Source organism: Schistocerca piceifrons, chromosome 6, assembly GCF_021461385.2.
Source record: "Schistocerca piceifrons isolate TAMUIC-IGC-003096 chromosome 6, iqSchPice1.1, whole genome shotgun sequence".
Lineage (NCBI taxonomy): Eukaryota > Metazoa > Arthropoda > Insecta > Orthoptera > Acrididae > Schistocerca > Schistocerca piceifrons.
In genome coordinates this window covers 113,255,326-113,277,796 of record NC_060143.1, presented here as the reverse complement: position 1 = coordinate 113,277,796, position 22,471 = coordinate 113,255,326, and the positions used below count along the sequence as shown (strand labels likewise).

At 39.2% G+C, this 22,471-nt stretch overlaps 1 protein-coding gene across 3 annotated transcripts in view; it reads right to left on the bottom strand.

The window, feature by feature from the left end:
• Positions 1–3,927: 3,927 nt before the first annotated feature.
• LOC124802520 (A disintegrin and metalloproteinase with thrombospondin motifs 16) overlaps positions 3,928–22,471 on the bottom strand; it is a 479,986-nt gene continuing 461,442 nt past the window's right edge. For 2 of the 3 annotated variants that reach the window (XM_047263362.1, XM_047263361.1), the window contains exons 14-17: positions 18,733–18,837; positions 18,263–18,417; positions 11,648–12,255; positions 3,928–5,048 (exon numbers count right to left, since the gene is read on the bottom strand). In XM_047263362.1, coding sequence (XP_047119318.1) covers positions 4,882–5,048; positions 11,648–12,255; positions 18,263–18,417; positions 18,733–18,837 — 1,035 coding nt within the window. In that variant the 3' untranslated portion in view covers positions 3,928–4,881. The remainder of the gene's footprint in view (positions 5,049–11,647; positions 12,256–18,262; positions 18,418–18,732; positions 18,838–22,471) is intronic. The other variant, XM_047263363.1, reaches the window with a different exon arrangement.

Sequence of the window (22,471 nt, the reverse complement as noted above, 5' to 3'; positions counted from 1 at the left end):
TCGACGATCACCAGTGGTGTACGGCCAGTGTAGGAGATCGCTCCCCACACCATGATGCCGGGTGTTGGCCCTGTGTGCCTCGGTCATATGCAGTCCTGATTGTGGCACTCACCTGCACGGTGCCAAACACGCATACGACCATCATTGGCACCAAGGCAGAAGCGACTCTCATCGCTGAAGACGACACGTCTCCATTCGTCCCTCCATTCACGCCTGTCGCGACACCACTGGAGGCGGGCTGCACGATGTTGGGGCGTGAGCGGAAGACGGCCTAACGGTGTGCGGGACCGTAGCCCAGCTTCGTGGAGACGGTTGCGAATGGTCCTCGCCGATACCCCAGGAGCAACAGTGTCCCTAATTTGCTGGAAAGTGGCGGTGCGGTCCCCTACAGCACTGCGTAGGATCCTACGGTCTTGGCGTGCATCCGTGCGTCGCCGCGGTCCGGTCCCAGGTCGACGGGCACGTGCACCTTCCACTGACCACTGGCGACAACATCGATGTACTGTGGAGACCTCACGCCCCACGTGTTGAGCAATTCGGCGGTACGTCCACCCGGCCTCCCGCATGCCCACTATACGCCCTCACTCAAAGTCCGTCAACTGCACATACGGTTCACGTCCACGCTGTCGCGGCATGCTACCAGTGTTAAAGACTGCGATGGAGCTTCGTATGCCACGGCAAACTGGCTGACACTGACGGCGGCGGTGCACAAATGCTGCGCAGCTAGCGCCATTCGACGGCCAACACCGCGGTTCCTGGTTTGTCCGCTGTGCCGTGCGTGTGATCATTGCTTGTACAGCCCTCTCGCAGTGTCCAGAGCAAGTATGGTAGGTCTGACACACCGGTGTCAATGTGTTCTTTTTTCCATTTCCAGGAGTGTATGTTCAATCTAAGTGGCCAAATCATTCATTCTAATTATCCAGGATGTTCTTCAGACCAATCCCAACAATTGTGGCCCAGTGTCTTGGTGCATTGTCATCCATAAAAATTCCATTGTTGTTTTGGAACATGAAGTCCATGAATGGCTGCAAATGGTTTTCAAGTAGCTGAACATAACCATTTCCAGTCAATGATCGGTTCAGTTGGACCAGAGGTCCCAGGCCATTCCATGTAAACACAGCCCACACCATTGTGGAGCCACCAGCAGTTTGCACAGTGCCCTTGATGACAACTTGGAACCATGGCTTCATGGGATCTGCGCCACACTCAACTCCTACCATCAGCTCTTACCAACTGAAATCAGGACTCATCTGACCAGGACACTGTTTTCTAGTCATATACAATCTTACTGATATGGTCACAATCCCAGGAGAGGCACTGCAGGTGATGATGTGCTGTTAGGAAAGGCACTCACCATTAATGCCAAATTTTGTCACACTGTCCTAATGGATATATTTATCAAATGTCCCACACTGATTTGTGTGGTTATTTCACACAATGTTGATTGTTGTTAGTATTGGAACCCTATGCAAATGCCACTGCTCTCAATTGTTAAGTGAAGGCCGCCGTTCACTGTGTTGTGCATCGTGAGAGGTATGCCTGAAATTTGGTACACTTTGGACCTTGGAAAATTGAATTCTCTAACAATTTACAACATGAAATGTCTCCTGCATCTTGCACCTACTACCATTCCATGTTCGAAGTCTGTTAATTCTCGTCATGTGGCAATAATCCGATCAGAAATCTTTTCACATGAATCACCTGAGTACAAATGAGACCTCTGCCAAGGCATGCTCTTTTATACCTTGTGCACATGATATTACTGCCATCTGTATATGTGCGTAACACCACCCCATGACTTTTGTCACCTCTGTGTAGATAGAAAGATCAGTTGTATTGAATTATAGGCATTACTGTTGCAAGCCTAGAAGGGTTGCATTGACAAATATACAAAAGGAATCAGACTAAATTTGGAGTGGGGAGATATTAAATGTGAAATACGGTGTCCTGCAAAATTCTATGCTTATTGGTCTAAGTAAGTTTATTTACCTGGGGAAATGAGGAGCTCTTCAAAAATTGTGATGTATGCTGGTGACAGTAGTATACTGATAAATGGCTGAAAAGTATCCATATCAGATACATGCAGGAGAATAATGGACAAGGCTTACAAGTGATTCACAGCAAACAGGTTAACCGTTAATCTTATGTCGATTCATACGTGCACTTCAAATTATATCAAAATGTTTATCAGTACCATGGGTGGAGATCAGAGGGCACTTACTGGAAGAAGTATCTAGACATCCAGATGGATAATAAACTGAGGTGGCACCAGCATTGTAAAGAGTTAACTAAAAAGCTGATTTCTGTCTACTTTGCACCTCGAAATCTCTCTCATTGTGGTGACCTACAGACAGGGTTGTTAGTATTATTTGCATACTTTCACTCAGTATTGTTACAGCATAGTCTTTTCAGGCAGTGCCGTTAATGTTATAAAGATATTTATTTGATACACTTGTGCTGTAAGAATTTTGTGTAAAGTTGGTAACCGAATATCTTACAGAAGCCTCTTCAAGGACTTAAGGGACTCATGCACTTATGTGCCATTACAAATATTCCCTATTGGCATTTGCACTTAGTGCGAAGAGTGAATTTAGTATGAACTAAACAATTTAAAACCATGCCACTAGAAGTAAAAATAATTTTCAAATAGACTATGCATCCTATCTAGAACTCAGAATGGAGCTTTATATTCAGCTTCAAAGGTCTGTAACAGGTTGCTGACAGACAGACAGGAAATGAAAATCCCCAACATTTAGAAACAAGAGTGAAAGAGTACCTCATTACCCTCTCCTATCCGTGGCAAAATACTTCTTCCAACTATGATGATAGCTGTCGAAAAAAGTTTCAGTGTATGTTTGTTGGCTTTCCAGAAAATAAGTCATTTCCCACTAAGCATTAAGTGGATGTCAACCTTCAACAACTTGTCACAAACTGTAAATACTGCGAAACTCCACTGTGGACAAATGATTATTTTTATTTTTTAAAGCAACACCACCAATGTGGCAGCAATTGTTTGTTATCAAACACAAGAATTTTAGAAATGTGTGCCTTAGACACAATCCTCATTCAAGACCTAGTACATCCTGAAGTATTGATTTTTGACCATTGGTTCCTGTTCTTTTTAGAATCCTTTACTGTCTCTTTAAATTTGACCCTACATGACTGGTATGCCACATATTTATAAGGAATAAGGAAAAGGGATTGGTTAGTTTTAATAATCCAAAGATGCAAATTTTGTCAGAGGCTGCCTGACAACAGTCCAGAAATTACCCTAACCAGTAGTAATTCTTTCAGTGTGGCTAAGGAAGTAGCAGTGTAGTGGAGCAGGTGATGATTTGGGAGAGTACTTGCCTCACCACACATACACACAGTTGATTTGTATCATTTTCTTCTTCGTCTTCTTCTTCTCCTTCTTCTTCTTCTCCTCCCCCCCCCCCTTGCCCTCCCCCTCGTTCCATGCTCCTTACTTCTTCAAAGGTCTTTCTGAGTTGTCAGAAAAACATTCACACTTGTTTGATTCTCAGCCGAGTCAGAGATTTTATCTGCTAAGGGTCTGGCTGGTGTTGCATTGTCCTCACAATCATTTCATCGTCACTGATGCTCAAGTCACTGAAGTGGCATCAAATAAAAGGACTAGCGCTAGACAGCCGAGCCACCCCAGATGGGGTCTCCCGGCCAATAAAGTCCTCGGTTCATTCATTTTTTGCTTAAAGAAATTTGATTGTTATGTAGTCTGGTGTTTAAATAAAACTATTTAGTAACTTAAATGTTTCAGTCAGCATCACAGGAGATATGTTTTAAGTCCTGGAAATCTAATTTGTCCAAAGGTTTTAGTCACAAAATTTTGTATATGGATAGGAGACAGGAATACTCTTATACATTTATACACATTTAGTAAGGCAGTGAAGATAATTAATTCATCATACATAATGAAATTTCTTAATTTTATTTCTTAGGCCTTTCAATTTAAACAAAGTACATTCACACAGCATAAATCATAGCTCTTCTGAATACACTGCACATTAGCACTCATAAATAAATGATGCTAAACGCTACAACACAGTTTTTATGAACTATATTCTGAGTGTGTCAGAAAACAGTCTTTCAAAATACTTTTTCAGCATTTTATCAATTTAAAGTGAAATCTGTATCACACAATATCAGAACTGACAATATTTTGTACAATAACTTGTGTTTTGTATCCTGATTTGCATAACTAGAGACAACAACAGCACTCTTTTGAAGCTGATTGACAGTGCTGAAAGCAGACAAAATGCACAGCACAGTCACCATTGACACCTCTATTGATGTGAGTGAAAATAAATCACAGGCATATCACAATGACTTTACATATTTGTAAATCATAAATTAAATTTCTTCTTTTCTCTTTCTGTGCACACATTGGCTAGTCTTGTAAACAGTTATTTGTGTCTTTCAGTGTCACTATGACACAACTTAGCACACTACATCATTGTCATAAAATGAGATCACTCATATGTCCAACTTCTTATTTCAAAGTTCACTAATACTTCAGTTTATACAGACACTGTTATGAATCTATACACATAAATGCTCATGGCAGTCCTATTGTCTTTTGTATCAAATGAGAAACACATATCTATTTCATGAACAAATTCCAGAGGTGACTGATTTTTGCCCACATTAAGATGTTCCAATGAAACTATTTTGAGAAATATTACTTCACTGGCTACTTGGGGAATTCTTGTACGTACATCTCTTAAGCAAAATTTCTCTAATTGACACAGAAATAAATTATGTTACCCGTGAATGACGTCTGCTTGAATCAAGCACACTGTAGTCACTGACTTAGTTTTTGTTTTACAGTCACAACCTCTTGATTTAGTCACATATTGTGACACCTCAGCTTCTTGTGTATTCTTGTCGGCAGATTGTTTTATGTGATGCACAGCAGCTTTCCCGAAGGTACTGGTGTGAACAGTATTGATAACCATAACGTGTGAGGAACTCATGGCATGTAAGACTTCCACTTAAATTTGTAACTTTGTCAATACATTCAGTGTCTCCCACTGGGAACAGAATGATAAAACATTTATTAAATAACTTTTATGGAAAAACAGCACATACACTATTCTAAAAAGGAAAGAGTATTTCAAAACTATTTAAGTAAAAATACTGTACAGAAAGTAGTTTGTAAATACTTAATGATAAAAATTACTTTTTTATTTTTTCAACATAAAACCTGTTCTTTTTCTTAAAAATAAAGTTTTGTGCTGCAATTAATAAAATATGAACAACTGGTCAATTTTGCTCATAAATCCTTAAAACCCATTTACCACAGAATTATAATGGTTATTACAAAGTTAGCATCTGTTTGATGCAACAAGCATTATGTAATGTTATTAGGAATGCTGCCTCCATCACCATTTTATTTATATTAGTAATGAATTATGCAAGTACATTAAGAAAAAGTGTTAGTTATTTTCAGTGTAGTCAGTTATGACAGAATTAAAATCTTGTAGTCACACCACAGAGAGAGATTTAACAGCGGTCATTACTTATCTCTCTCTCTATTTCTACAGTATATTGCTGCTTCTTGGCAGCAGGAAGGACTATTGGGTATCTTACTAGATAAAACTTCTAAAATTGACAATTTTTTGATATCTAACTGAGGCATCATCATCAGGTGATATACCCAAGAATCCTTTCTTCAGTTTTAGTTCTAACAGTTTCTTCCCCCTTTTAACACCATTATTAATTCTCATCTGTTCTGGAGCTTGCCTCCTTCTGACTCATAAATTCATGATAAAGAAAAGATGTTAAAAATGTTCTTCAGATTCAGCATACTTTGTGTTACATAAACTGCCTTCTACAGAATAAAGCTTTTCCTGGGATATGCTAAGTTGTAAATTACTGGTTAACTCTGTTATCCTCATAGTACTGAGTCACTATGTTATAACTGTCATGCATTCATATATTACCACCAATAATACGTGTTTTGTCTAGACTATGACCTAAAGTGTGTGTGCGCGCGCGCGCACACACACACACACACACACACACACACACACACACACACACACACACACATATATATTCCCACGTGGAATGTTTCCCTCTATTATATATATATTTTATTATGTGCGATTGGACCCATACGGATCACGCAAAGCTTTTCCGATTCAATTTTTTAATTCTCCAAACTTCTCTCATTCTTTCCTCTGTCCATTTTGTCCCCTGTCTCTTGCAAACTTCATTCTTGGGTTGTACTTTCCAACTACTGATTTTTTGCCTGTATACATTTCTGTTTATAACTTCTGAAGAATTTATTTGTGCATTTGCTAGATCTGTTTTGGTTTCTTTTATCCAGGGTATGGTTTTCAATTTTTCAATGTATATTAAAATTTTGTGGGAGAGTCTGGGTGTTGGGAGTCTGTGGATATGACCGTAAAATTTTAGTCTTCTTTTCCGGATGTCTGCGGCGAGGTTAGATAATTTTTCTGTAGTTTTCCGAGACTGTAACCTGTATCCATCTTCAGTTCTTTTTGGGCCAAGAATCTTTCTGATAATTTTGCGTTCCTCTTTCAGGATGCCTTCCAGGTCGCCTTTTCTATGGAGTGTGAGTGTTTCGCTGGCATATAGTGCTTCGGGCTTGATTACTGTATTGTAGTGTCGTATTTTTGAGTGAATGGAGAGACACTTTTTATTGTATATGTTGTGGGTTTTCCAGTATGCTCTTTTCAGTTTTTGCAGTTGAACTTTTTGTGCAGTTTTCTCTCCCCCTGTGGGTTCTAGGACCTCGCCTAAGTATTTAAAGAATGGAACTCTCTCAATTTGTCCACGCGGAATGTTTCCTTCCATTTTATATATATATATATATATATATATATATATATATATATATATATATATATATATATATATATATATATATATAAAAAAAACAAAGATGAGGTGACTTACCGAACAAAAGCGCTGGCAGGTCGATAGACACACAAACAAACACAAACATACACACAAAATTCAAGCTTTCGCAACAAACTGTTGCCTCATCAGGAAAGAGGGAAGGAGAGGGGAAGACGAAAGGAAGTGGGTTTTAAGGGAGAGGGTAAGGAGTCATTCCAATCCCGGGAGCGGAAAGACTTACCTTAGGGGGAAAAAAGGACAGGTATACACTCGCACACACGCACATATCCATCCACACATACAGACACAAGCAGACACATCCTTTCGTCTTTCCCTCTCCTTCCCTTTTTCCTGACGAAGCAACCGTTGGTTGCGAAAGCTAGAATTTTGTGTGTATGTTTGTGTTTGTTTGTGTGTCTATCGACCTGCCAGCGCTTTTGTTTGGTAAGTCTCATCATCTTTGTTTTAGATATATTTTTCCCACGTGGAATGTTTCCATATATATATATATATATATATATATATATATATATATATATATATATATATATATATATATATATATATATATACACACACACTCCTGGAAATGGAAAAAAGAACACATTGACACCGGTGTGTCAGACCCACCATACTTGCTCCGGACACTGCGAGAGGGCTGTACAAGCAATGATCACACGCACGTCACAGTGGACACACCAGGAACCGCGGTGTTGGCCGTCGAATGGCGCTAGCTGCGCAGCATTTGTGCACCGCCGCCGTCAGTGTCAGCCAGTTTGCCGTGGCATACGGAGCTCCATCACAGTCTTTAACACTGGTAGCATGCCGCGACAGCGTGGACGTGAACCGTATGTGCAGTTGACGGACTTTGAGCGAGGGCGTATAGTGGGCATGCGGGAGGCCGGGTGGACGTACCGCCGAATTGCTCAACACGTGGGGCGTGAGGTCTCCACAGTACATCGATGTTGTCGCCAGTGGTCGGCGGAAGGTGCACGTGCCCGTCGACCTGGGACCGGACCGCAGCGACGCACGGATGCACGCCAAGACCGAAGGATCTTACGCAGTGCCGTAGGGGACCGCACCGCCACTTCCCAGCAAATTAGGGACACTGTTGCTCCTGGGGTATCGGCGAGGACCATTCGCAACCGTCTCCATGAAGCTGGGCTACGGTCCCGCACACCGTTAGGCCGTCTTCCGCTCACGCCCCAACATCGTGCAGCCCGCCTCCAGTGGTGTCGCGACAGGCGTGAATGGAGGGACGAATGGAGACGTGTCGTCTTCAGCGATGAGAGTCGCTTCTGCCTTGGTGCCAATGATGGTCGTATGCGTGTTTGGCGCCATGCAGGTGAGCGCCACAATCAGGACTGCATACGACCGAGGCACACAGGGCCAACACCCGACATCATGGTGTGGGGAGCGATCTCCTACACTGGCCGTACACCACTGGTGATTGTCGAGGGGACACTGAATAGTGCACGGTACATCCAAACCGTCATCAAACCCATCGTTCTACCATTCCTAGACCGGCAAGGGAACTTGCTGTTCCAACAGGACAATGCACGTCCGCATGTATCCTGTGCCACCCAACGTGCTCTAGAAGGTGTAAGTCAACTACCCTGGCCAGCAAGATCTCCGGATCTGTCCCCCATTGAGCATGTTTGGGACTGGATGAAGCGTCGTCTCACGCGGTCTGCACGTCCGGCACGAACGCTGGTCCAACTGAGGCGCCAGGTGGAAATGGCATGGCAAGCCGTTCCACAGGACTACATCCAGCATCTCTACGATCGTCTCCATGGGAGAATAGCAGCCTGCATTGCTGCGAAAGGTGGATATACACTGTACTAGTGCCGACATTGTACATGCTCTGTTGCCTGTGTCTATGTGCCTGTGGTTCTGTCAGTGTGATCATGTGATGTATCTGACCCCAGGAATGTGTCAATAAAGTTTCCCCTTCCAGGGACAATGAATTCACGGTGTTCTTATTTCAATTTCCAGGAGTGTGTGTGTGTATATATATATATATATATATATATATATATATATATATATATATATATATATATATATATATATATAAGAGACTCTGAATGTGGCTCTCCAGCAGGGATACGACTTCCTCAAATCCTGCCCTGAAATGAGATCCATCCTTCATGAAATCCTCCCCACTCCGCCAAGAGTGTCTTTCCGCTGTCCACCTAACCTTCGTAACCTGTTAGTTCATCCCTATGAAATCCCCAAACCACCTTCCCTACCCTCTGGCTCCTATCCTTGTAACCGCCCCCGATGCAAAACCTGTCCCATGCACCCTCCCACCACCACCTACTCCAGTCCTGTAACCCGGAAGGTGTACACGATCAAAGGCAGAGCCACGTGTGAAAGCACCCACGTGATTTACCAACTGACCTGCCTACACTGTGATGCATTCTATGTGGGAATGACCAGCAACAAACTGTCCATTCGCATGAATGGACACAGGCAGACAGTGTTTGTTGGTAATGAGGATCACCCTGTGGCTAAACATGCCTTGGTGCACAGCCAGCACATCTTGGCACAGTGTTACACCGTCCGGGTTATCTGGATACTTCCCACCAACACCAACCTATCCGAACTCCGGAGATGGGAACTTGCCCTTCAGTATATCCTCTCTTCTCGTCATCTGCCAGGCCTCAATCTCTGCTAATTTCAAGTTGCCGCCACTCATACCTCACCTGTCTTTCAACAACTTCTTTGCCTCTACACTTCTGCCTCGACTGACATCTCTGCCCAAACTCTTTGTCTTTAAATATGTCTGCTTGTGTCTGTATGTGTGGATGGATATGTGCGTGTGTGCGAGTGTATACCTGTCCTTTTTTCCCCCTAAGGTAAGTCTTTCCGCTCCCGGGATTGGAATGACTCCTTACCCTCTCCCTTAAAACCCACTTCCTTTCGTCTTCCCCTCCCCTTCCCTCTTTCCTGATGAGGCAACAGTTTGTTGCGAAAGCTTATATATATATATATATCTGCAAAGTGCTCCAGTTTCCCTGCTTTACTTGTTAATAATTTTCAGGTAGGCTACAAGGCCTTTTAAGATGTTGCCTAAGCTACTATTTAGTCTACAGGAGCTTTCTGTTTCAGTGAAATTTCTGGCAGAAGTTAATTAGTGTCACAGCTACATGGAAAGTGAAAATATACCTTCCAGTAAAGCTAGCATCTTCCACTTAGAGATGTAATGCATATACTCAAAACAAGCTATTAAATGAAAACTCATATAATATTGGTACCAGATTCTGCCATTTTATTTAACATACATTTTCTATTTGTGCAACTTTCTTGTGTTTAGTTCTATTTATATTTGCTTGCTTTCTGCTGTGTTGTACTGCTTCTTCTTTCTGTCAGGTTCATCTGTCAATAATTCTCATTCCTTTTTGCAAAACTTTCTCTTCTCTGCTTATTTCTCCTTCTACAACATTTTGTTTATTCATAATACCTCTTCCCTGTGCATAGTCATGACCTATCATTTTCTGTAATCTTCACTAGTGCTGAACTGTTGCTTCTATAGTCCACATCTTTTCGGACAATTGAAGTTTGTAATCAGATATGACTCACTTCTTGTCACAACACTAAACATGAACATTTCAATTTCCTCTACACTGCTGTCTTTATAAATAAGATGCACCAATTTAAAAACTTGGTGATTTATTATCTGTTTTGTATTGTTTTCACCATCTTAATGCCTCTTCCTGTTACAGCTAGTAGTGATCTGTTTCATCTCTACAGACTTAGTCATTAACATGATGTTTAACCCTACTCTTCCTTCTTTTCCTTAGTCCTGAATTAATTAATTGACAGGAAACCAATTTTGCTCCAAAGAAGGAATGGATAAACTGACAGTAATGAGTCTATAAGCTGAAAATGCTCACTATGGTGAGGGGGTATGTTGTCTTTAACATTGCTTTTTTCCACAAAAAAATCAGAAAGAACCTTCTGCAGAATGTGATCAATATTGTCTGATTCACAAAGGATGGTTCATAGTTGCTCCTTGTAGCCTGTACATCCTTCACCACTTTATCTGCAAACTCTGTCTTAAGCTGTTGCACTTCTTCCATCTTTAAAATTCTGAGCCACCTCTGTGCTTGTATGACAAACCTCCTTATTTCTCTCTTCACGGAAGTCTGGAGTTCACCATTCAGGTATTTACTCTTTGCAACATCAAGTGTAACATTAAATGTGAGTATGCTGATTTTTGATGCATCATGTACGTCACTTGCTAAGTTTAAAAATTTATCAAAATCATAACATTGCAATTTTTTGTTAAAGCCCAAATAATTTATCAGCATGTTAATTGTGTCCACATGCCGTTTTTAAATCACTGCTAAACAGTTACATGAATATAATGTCTAGTTTAGTTTTGGAAAACAAATCTTCATGTGAAGGGCTGCATGGCTGGAATAGTAAATTTCATGCTGATAAAAAGAGTGTGAAGAGTATGGTTATTTGGTCAAATTTTTAATTTTTGTATGAATTGTAGGCTCCAGAAGCTTCATATTTAATTTTTATCTTTATTTGATAATTTAAAACATTCATACTGAAGCATAAATAGTAGCATTTACAGAGAACTGAGAAAAGGGTGTGCAACTTGTAATACTTATTTATTGCTTTCTGTTTAAAGCTTTATTTTTATGTAGGTTGTCACAGTGTGAAGGAAGTTCTTTCTGACAGTTGATCCAAAGCGAGAGACTTGGAAGAAGATGTTTGCTTTCTCCGTCATTTCTCATTGACTTACCATGTGTTAAATTTGGTGCCTGATCATTCGTACTGTTGCTAACTATCTGATGGTAACTACTTGCAGCAAAACTGAAGTATGGAGGATATTTATTGGTTGTTGTTACTGGATTCTGATAGATGAAGTTCCCATGGTTTTTGAATGCAGAAAAATAAGTAGGCCTTGGTGTGGTGGAGGTAGTTGTTGTAGACGTGTGATAACTGTATGATGTGCTTGAATAAGATTGGTGATAACTGTTAAGATTGTGTGGGTTCCTGTTAGTGTCTGTGTATTTACTGTCACTGTTGTAAGGATTTGGGGTTGTACTTGACCCAAATTTTGATCTGTAGTAATCACCATATGTACTTTTAGTTGAACCATAATTGTGAAAAGTACCAAAACTGTAAGTGCTTCTTGGTGTTGTAGTGAAGAACTGGTAGAAGTTATTCACAGTTTTTGTTGTTGGTGTAGTATAATTTGTTACCGATTTTGTTGCATGATAATAGTTGTAATTTTGTTGGCTGTTAGTAGAAGTCGTCTTTTGAGTATAGAATGGGTATTTCTGGCTGACAGTGGGAGGGAGAGGTGTGGATGAACTCCCCGTGCTCCAGATATCTTGCCAGGCTGACCTGTATGTGCATGATCCATGTATTAAATTAGAACATTCCAGACAAATACAAATGTTATTGTGTTCCACAATTATTATTCATTAATGAACTGTAATAATTTCAAATTGATTACTCATGCTTATAAACATGTAATCCAATATACAAAGTAAAATATAACAAACGAATTAAAAACACTACAGTTATTCACAATAAATATAGATCTTTTTACAGGTAAAAGAAAACATTATGTCTACCAAATGACATTTAACACCTGCTCAGATGACAGAGTTTGTCACCTTTCTTGCAATGTTACCATTACTTCTAATAGTTGGTATTTTCTTTTTTTTTACCACTTCTAAGCAGAGTTTCATACTATTCTCTCTTCAATTTAATTCTGTCAAGCTGCTACATGACAGGCTATAAAGTTCCAATTACTACGAGTTGAGATCAAAAGAAACTATTTAGATGCTGTAAACACGTTTGTAAGTATAAAATTGCTTAGCAAAATTCATTATTATGAATATTGCCCTTACTAACTTCTTTAAGGATTCCCGTAAAATTATGATTAAACATTAAATTAATTCCCTTGCTTTTGAAATGCTATCCGAAATGGTAGGCTTTTAACTTTTCACAGGCACTGGGGCAACTGCTTAAAGGCAAGTACATTATTTTCAAACAAAGGTGTCAAAAAAGCAATGCACATCATCATTTATCATAATTCCTGTGAAATTATTATACAACAAATGGCTGTTAAATGTATCTCCAAGAAAAATATTGTGTTTGTGATATTTCTGCCATATAGAACACGAAAAATATTGTGGTTTCAAAAGTTAATTAAAAAATTATTGCTCATCTGTTTTCTACAGGAGTAAAAACTGTCCAATTTTATAATGTGTGGGTTACAAATCTCTAAGCCTTTCATGCATGCTCAGTTAAGAACACAATGAAATATACAGAATAATCACTTGCGATATACAGAATAATTGCTCATCACAGCCAATGTATAGCACGAATACTGTAATGAACTACATTATGTGGCTCATCCAAATACAAAGTTGTTGGATAAGTTTAGGCAGTGGTTATGTATGAATGCTGCCTTGAATGTATGTCCAAAGGAAGAAACTTAATGATGTAAGATGTAGTAAATTGAGTTTTATCTCAGCATACAACACATCTGAATCAGCACTGAGGAAGCACATGGTTTAGAGACCATCAGGAATTTGTATTTGAAAGGGAAATATTTGCCAACCTGAAGGATGTAAGCTTCACAACCACTACTCACATTGAATGACAATCAGTTTTATAACATATTGGGTGTAGTTTAGTATTGAATAAGAATGAGACAAACACTCTTCTTATTAAATAATGTACAAGAGACATTCATTTTCTCACAACAGTATTGTATTATTACATGTGATTGCTCATTTCCCAGATATTGATATAGTCAGGTAATCTTTCTACTATTGTTGACACTAACTTCACAGTCTCAACAGGGATAAACCTCTGCCTTTACTGAAACATGAACAAAATTCCACTGTTAGTATCAGATTCGATACCAAAACAGTGCTGTGTAAAATAGAAATATGGTGCCTCAGTGAGCAATGGAGGTGAATTACAACTACAGACAATAACAATTCCTTTCAAGGCCCTCAAGTGGTGTATTGTCAACTCCTTTCTGCCAATCTAAACAAGATGAACTTCATTCAGTTTTTCTCCATCTATAAAGATGCAGGGGACATATAGTAATGGACAGTTACAGATACTAAATACATATAAATTCTCGTGTCTCCATTTATCCTGCAAACTACATTGGGAGCATATAATTCACACCACAAAGACAGTGAACTTGGCTGCTAAAGCTCCAGAAATAAATTATTTTGATAAATAATGTTGTGTTTTTTTTTCTTTCATTTTGTCTGAAGCACTTCAATGTGTAATGTTATTATCATATACCAATTGTGCAGTTTGCATTACATATTACTGTGCTGGCAGATATATTATTGAGTGCAAATATGCCAATAACATTAATATGAGTGCCATTCAACTTGTGAAGGCAACACCTAACAGGAAACTGAAACTTCTGTGTTAGTTGGCATCATTGCAAAGTGTGTTATAATATAAGTTAACATACATGTGGTTAAAAACTAGATATAAGAAAAGAATTGCAAATACGTGGTCCAGTCATACTAATGTGACCACCACCTACATTCGACATCAATGTACTATAGCCACTCAAAGACGGAACATTGCAGCACTAGCAGTGAAGGAGGTATAAAGCGTGTTGGGGGAGGGGGGGAACACAGAAAAAGTGTAGTAATAGTTGTATTGTGGATGTGGAGTGATTTATCTGCCACCCAAAAGGGCATAATCAGCAGCTTTCAGGCCAAGGATGGGAGCATTTCCAAAACAGTAAGTTTGTGTTTGAGTATCGCTGTGGTTAAAGTATACTGTGCATGACAAAATGGCACCATCCAAAACCAGCACCAAGGCAACTGTGGTGCGCCATTGGCCATGGATGACACAGATGAATAAGGCTTCCGAGATGTGTGTGGGTGAATAGAGGTGAAACTGCTGAGCAACTGATTGCCCAGATGAGCCAAGTGTCTCTTCAACTAAAGTTCAGTGACTTTTGCTGCGTATGGACCCCCACAGCAGGTTCCTAGTTCAAGCACCCATGCTGACTGCTATTCATCAATGCCAAAGGAGGGTATTTGCAGGGCAGTACTGCAGTTGGACATCTACGGAGTGGCGACAGGTGGCCTCTTCAGATGAACCATGTTTTATGCTCCATTGGCAAGTATGGCATGAAACATCTGAAAGCAAACACCCTGCATGCTTTATAGTCTGGGAAATGTTTTCATGGCATTCCGTGGGTGATCTTGTCATTCTGGAAGGCACAGTACATCAACACAAGTATGCACGTATCCTTGGGGACCATGTCCACCCCTACAAGCAATTTATTTCTCGTCGGCACGATTGCATCTACCAGTAGGACAATGTAATGTGTCACACAGCTGACAGTGTATGTGTGTTATTAAAAGAGCACCAGGATGAGTTTACTGTACTCCTTGGCTATCAAACTCCCCAGATTTAAACCCAATTGAGAATCTACGGGACAGCCTCGATTGGGGTATTTGCACCGTGGATCCTTAACCGAGAAACCTAGTGCAGCTGGCCACGGTACTGGAGTCGGCATGAATCCACATCCCTGGTGGTGCCTTCCAGAACCTCAATGACTCTATTCCTGCAAGTCTAGCAGCAGTCTGCACTGCAAAAGGTGGGTATTCAGGCTTTTGACAGGTGCCTACATTAATGTGAGTGGACAGTGTAGTAAATAATGAGTGCCATGAAACAGAAAAGAAAATTTAACCAGGAAATGTAAAAGTAACAAATTAAGGAAACCTAAATGATATACAGGATGTATCATAATTAGTGGTGCAAAAGCATACAATTGAAAATACATGATCCTAGAAGTAAAAAAGTCTCCGTGAACATTGGCTCTAAAATGCATAGTTTAAGAGCTATGAGCACTTCTTTGTCTTCGATACTGTGGAACAAATCTCTTTTACTGCAAGCTCTTTGTTTTCAATATCTTGGGACAAAGTGATATGGACCAAAACAAGAAAAAAGTCCAGTAAATGTGAGCTATAAAGCACATACCTTAAGAGCTGTGGGTTCTCTTCTACTGAACACGTGCTCATAGTTCTTAAGGTATGCACTTTAGAGCCCATGTTTACTGGACTTTTTTTCTTGTTTTGGTCCATAGTGTGCCCTCTTAAAATATGGAAAGCAAAGAGCTTGCAGTAGAAGAGATTTGTTTCACAGGATCAAAGATGAAGTAGTGCGCATAGCTCTTAATGTATGTGTTTTAGAGCCGATGGTTACTGAGAATTGTTTGCTTCTAGTATCATGTACTTTCAACTATATGCATTTACACCATTAATTATGATACACCTCATATTTAGGATTTTTTTTTTTTTTTTTTTTTTTTTTTTTTTTTTTTTTTTTTTTTTTTTTTTTTAAAAGAGGGCCAATAGGAAATGAACAGTAGTCCAAAACTGATTGTAGCAACATAAAGGAAATAAAAAAATTACAGTCGATCTTTGTGGTTTCTGCTCATAAGGATTATCAGAAATGGAATGCCAATACTGTGTTTGAAATAAAATTGAATTACTGGTCAAATGTTATGTTGAGATATGTTGTACAAGTAAACTTTTGTAACAATAATACTGACATGTTCCATGTCCAGGATGGCATCATTTTATGGATATGTGGAACACATGTACAGTAAACAACATAAGAAATAAATAATTATAGATATAAACTTGACAAAAAGTTCATATCTCACTGTATGAAAAACCATTACTAATGTCTGTCTCTTGTGTAATCACACATTAGAGAAAGTCCTGAAATACAGTAAATCCATTACAACTGTTTAAGCCAGGTTAGAAACATTAAGTACTCAATAATATAACTGTTAGTAATGATACACTGCTCCACACTAATTACTAACCTGTACCAATTATTGACTGTATATACAGAGTGACAGATATAAAGAAACACCACTTCCAAAGCTTTGCTTCAGTCCTGACAATATGATGCAATGAAAAACTATTAAATACATTCAAATTTGGGAGTATTACTTAAGTACTTTTAAATTGGAGTACAGTATATGATTGATATTCCTGTGTACATCCCATAAGAAATTAAGGATTGGTGTTGACGAGGATTAAATAAATGCTCTGTTTGTATTGTATCCATCTTTCTAATGTGTATATCTCTGACTAGTAAAATAATAAAGCTGTAAAACAATATATGGTGTCCTGACAGTTAATATAAAAAATGTAAAATGATGACAAAACCCGGGAGCATGTAACTGGTGGTGAAGGAATCAGCTGCAAGAAGAAAAAAGATGAAATGACATCAGCTTCTTTCCTGTCCTTGAAATGAGTTATGAGCAAACACAGCCCATAACAGGGCGGCCTGTAGTTACGTAACCTCATTATTCATAACTGAACAGTAAACTTTCTTCCTGGCAGGGGTCTATTAACTGATATGGCAAATATTGTGAGCTACATGCACAGACTTAGTAGTGACACCTTTTTAACATTATATATTGGAATGCAAGCAGTACCTTCTACTGTTTGTTGAACTACAATCTTTGACTGCTACTCCATAGCAGTAATATGAGAAAGCACACTATTGACAAGTCCTTGTATGACATGCTTTGACTGTTTGTGTATGACATCAATTCAAGGTATGCTGAGGGAGATGGATACAAAAATGCATTTATGCAACTTGAAAAGGAAACAAAGGTCTAAAAGAACAGCAGAATACAGCTCAATTTGGCAATTGATGAAGGAGAGCCCCCATTATGGAAGCAAGAGAAAGATGGAACAGTGCTGACCTTAATTCTCTGGACCCTGGATGGAAGATATATCACTCAGTCAGGCAATTGGTCATTCCACTGAAGATCGACCAGGGTGGGATGGACCAAGGTGCTTTTGGGGTGTTGAGGGTTAAATAAATATTTTGTTACTGTTTTATTTATCTTTATAATATGTATATCCCTCACTAGTAACATAATAAAGCTGTTAAATGGTATGTGGTGTCCTGTCAGTTAATGTTATCATATGTAAAAGTTGTAAACATATCATCCACAATTACACTGTACACTCTGTTTAATAATACTATTTCTGGATTTATGCAAACTAAATGACCAATCAAGCATTTCAGATGACAACTTTTTTACAGTTTTTCATACTTCACAGCTACTGTTGGCAATCACTATTTCATTTGCAAGGAAGTGGTGTTCTTTTTTTGTCTTCGGCGTTTGTTTATGTATACTGTTTTCTAATATTTTTATGGGTGAAATGATTTTACTCTTCCAACACCAACCATAAATCACTTTGTGGATGGAATATTGTACTCTAACCTCTATTCACACAAGGCCCGCATTTTGATACAGGTGTTTCAATTTAAGCAATTTACAGCATTGTTTCCTTAATATGCAACTGGAGAGACATACCTCTGTGTTGTTGAATTAGGAAGAGCAGCATAAACAGGTCTCGACTGAGTTGCAGCAGAATCTGAATCACTTCGCCTGATATAGGAAGCAGTATTTTGAGAATAGTCAGGTATGATATTTTCATGTTCAGCTACACAGCGTCCATTCAAGCAGTACTGGAATTTTCAAATATAAAAAAAGTTTATGTAATAAATCAAATATATTAAACTGAAATGAAATAAATGTTATCATGCAGAATTGCAGGAAGTTCCTTAAATTGGAAATACTTGAAAAAATACTAGGCCCTAAAGTTCCTGTAGCATATTTACTTGTTTATTAGAAGTATTGTGTTCTCTTACAAATAGAATATTGTAGGTTTCCTTTAACTGTTATAATCCCTTTACATTTGATCAAACGACTTTGACTATAAGTACAGTGTTAAAAACAAATACTCATGCGATCTAATGGTACCAGTAGATGAGTAAAAGTACCTGTCCATCGCCACAAGATGAACCTTCAGCTGCGGGCCTGTAGGCTACACAGTAGCCAGAGCCAGAATCGAAACAGAACAGCTGTGCACAAACTCGATCATCTTTCTGCAACACAATTTTATTGCAGTTAGCATTAGTGTATTTTGCTTGTAATGAATGTCATAAAAACAGAAAATTAAGCAAACTTGATTATTTAACTGCTAAAGCAGTGTTCTTACGTGTTCTTTCAGTATTTTCTGTTTTCACTTACAGTGCTTTAGGCTTCCAACATTAAACAAAACCAATAAAATTCAAAACCCTTTGTTACTATTACATATAACTTTTTGCCCACGCACCACGTCTCTCCCAATACAGAATTCCAAATCCCATGCCACTTTCCTTGATGTTGATCTTGTACTCACCGAAGGCCAGTTACACACTTCTGTCCACATTAAAACTACCAACAAACAACAGTACTTAAATTTTGACAGTTGCCGTCCTTTCCATATCCAACGTTCCCTCCCATACAGCCTTGGCATCCGAGGCAAACGTATTTGTTTGGATGCAGATTCTTTACAGCAATACACCACCATTCTCACCTCAGCCTTCACTGCATGTATTTACCCCACTAGCCTAGTTCAAAGAGAGATTTCCCGGGCCTTCATATCCAATCCTGGTACTGCTGATCCCTCCAAAACACATCTTCAGAGCACACCATTGGTCATTCAGTATTATCCTGGTATGGAATGTGTTAATCAACTACTTCGACAGGGCCATGACTTCCTAAAATAATGCCCTGAAATGAGATCCATTATGTCTGAAATTTCGCCAACCACACCTAGAATAGCTTTCCGTCGCCCTCCCCATCTCCGCAATATTCTTGTCAGACCCTATGCTCCTTCTGCACCCATCTCCCTACCCTATGGCTCCTACCCCTGTGACCATCCCCACTACAAGACTAGCGCTGTTCACCCTCCTACCATCATCAATAACAGCCTTGTAACCGGCACATCATATACCATCCAAGGGAGAGCCACCTGGAAAACAACACGTTACATACCACCTGTTATGTAAACACTGTTTGGCCTTCTACTTCGGTATGACTACCACCAAATTATCAATTAGGATGAATAGGCATAGGCAGAGGGTGTATACTGGTAACTTGCAATATCCCGTTGCAGAGCATGCTCTACAAAATGACATTTGTGACCTCAGTGCCTGTTACACCACATGTGCCATCTGGATTCTTCCCCCAGACACCAGTTTCTCAGAACTTCACAGGTGGGAACTAGCACTACAACATGTCCTTGGTTCTCACCACTCACCTGGCCTTAATTTATGTTAATTTCTTCCACTTTGCTTCACTCCATTTTAGTTTTCTACATCTTTCATAGACTTTCCTGTCTATTTTTCACCCCCCCCCCCCCCCCCTCCTTCCTCTGTTACTTACAATCCACTAAGCTTTTCACTCTTGTTAACTCATGCATGATGGTTAAGCGGTAATATCTCTCTGCATATTACCCTGTCTTCCACCTTTAAGCTCTCAATCTTTCAAGTCTAGTCCAATGCAGTCCCCAACAATCAGTCTTTCCTTCTCATCCCATGTGGTCACTCCTCCCCTGAGCTGTGGTTCTCAGTGACTTTCCCAAAATCTACCCCTTTTCCTAGACCTCTCCAGTCCTTTTTCTTCACCCCTCTTCCTTCTCCTTCAACCCTTCTGTCTTAAGAAGCAGCCACTGGCTCCAAAAGCTTGAAAATTACAACCTTCTTTTATGTGTGTGTTCTGCCACTGCTTGGTGAGAAGATTTTTTATCTATTCAGTTAAAAAATTTGGGTGACTCCTATATCTGAAAATATGTATGAACACATGGAAATTGTAAGCTAGGTATAGCCGAATGAGGTAGTATATTTGTCGAGACACTGGCCTCAGTTTTGAGAGGATGGAGGCTCACATTTTGTCTCTCCATATTGATTACTCTTTTTCCTAAATTACTTTTGGCCAATGCTGTGATTATTCCTTCAATAAAGCTATGGCCACCAGTCTTCTCATTAAACACATTGATGTATGTCATTTGTCTGTATGTGTGGCTTGTTTTTTCTTGTATTAAGCTGACAAATCCTATATCATTGTAAAATGATGCTTGGATGAAGAAATTATTAATATCAATATTTTTATTTCATTTGTATGTTATTTAGCCTTACACCCAACTGTTTCTGTTTGGACAGCTGTTACACAGATGTTGTTCAACTGTCTCAAATATTGTTAATATTAATTTATGCTACTGATATGTCAGAAAAAATACACTGTTCTTCTTGAATAAAGACATTAAGTACTTTCTGCATTTTTCTCGAGGTGAGATGCACACTTTTTATTTACTCCTGCAGTTTTATTTTTAATATGCACTCCCATAATCACTAAAAATGCTGGAGATTGCATTGGAATCCTGAATTATTCTCTTAACAAAAGCTACAATTTACTTATTTACAGGACCAACATAACTTAACAAGAACATATGCAGTTTTGAGCTAGCTAAGAAGGAAACAATTTGTCTACTACCAAATCTTGTATTCAATCAGATTATGTCTGTGGTGTCAAAACAGCAAACACAGATTATTGAATTACTTCAGCTGTCTTGGTTACAGAAGTACTCACCATATGAGCACCAACAATTTGCCCACATTCAAAATCACTTAGCTCCAACATAATGCACCCACAACTACACCGAATACTGTTCTGACCATGACTGACACTTGCATAGCATTGAGGACATGGCACAGGTGCTATTTGCAGTCAAATACGACAGCACAACCTGCAGGCTAGCCATAAATTTAATAACACAGACATTTATAAATCTTGCCTAGAACAGCATATGGAAGCATGGGCAACAGGAGTAGAGTTTCATCATAAATCATTCAAAATAGTAAGTGTATATTGACTACTAGCAGGTAATTTAAATCTGTTCACAAGTCACTTTGAGGATCTGTTGTCCTATTTAACAACAAAAAAGAAAGAACTAATGGTTGCCAGTGGTTTAAATGTAGATTTTCTGGACAAACTCTTCCGGCAAGAGCTTAACGCCATTAGTAGCATTGTCATTCAAATTAATTCATACTGTTAACTTTCCAACTAAAATAGCTAAGGGCTCAAAAATGGCCATTGATAATATCTTTATAGAAATGTCCAATAAACAAAATTATATTACAAAACCAATAATAAGTAGCCTCTCAGACCATGACCTGCAGTTCCATTTGCTAAATGTTAGCAGTTCCATTTGCTAAATGTTAATACTGATCAGGAAATAAGATCTACTAAATCTGAGTTCAAGATGGTAGTCAATAAGCCAAAAATTGATTGTTTTAGGAAACTCCTCAGAGACATGAATTGGAGTGATGTGTACAATGCTCACAGGATGAATGCAAAATACAACACTTTTGTTAATAATGTCTCAACTTATTTGAGAACTGTCCCCCCCCCTCCAAAAAAAACTAACCCAGATTAGACTAAAGTGTACAGAATAGCCATGGACTGGTTGGTTGGTTGATTTTGAGGGAGCTGACTAAACAGTGAGCTCATTGGTCTCATCGGATTAGGGAAGGATGTGGAAGTAAATCAGTCATGCCCTTTCAAAGGAACCATCTTAGCATTTGCCTGAAGTGATTTAGGGAAATCAGGGAAAACCTAAATCAGGACGGCCGAACACGGGTTTGAATCATCGTCGTACTGAATGTGAATCCGGTGTGTGAACCACTGCACCCCCTC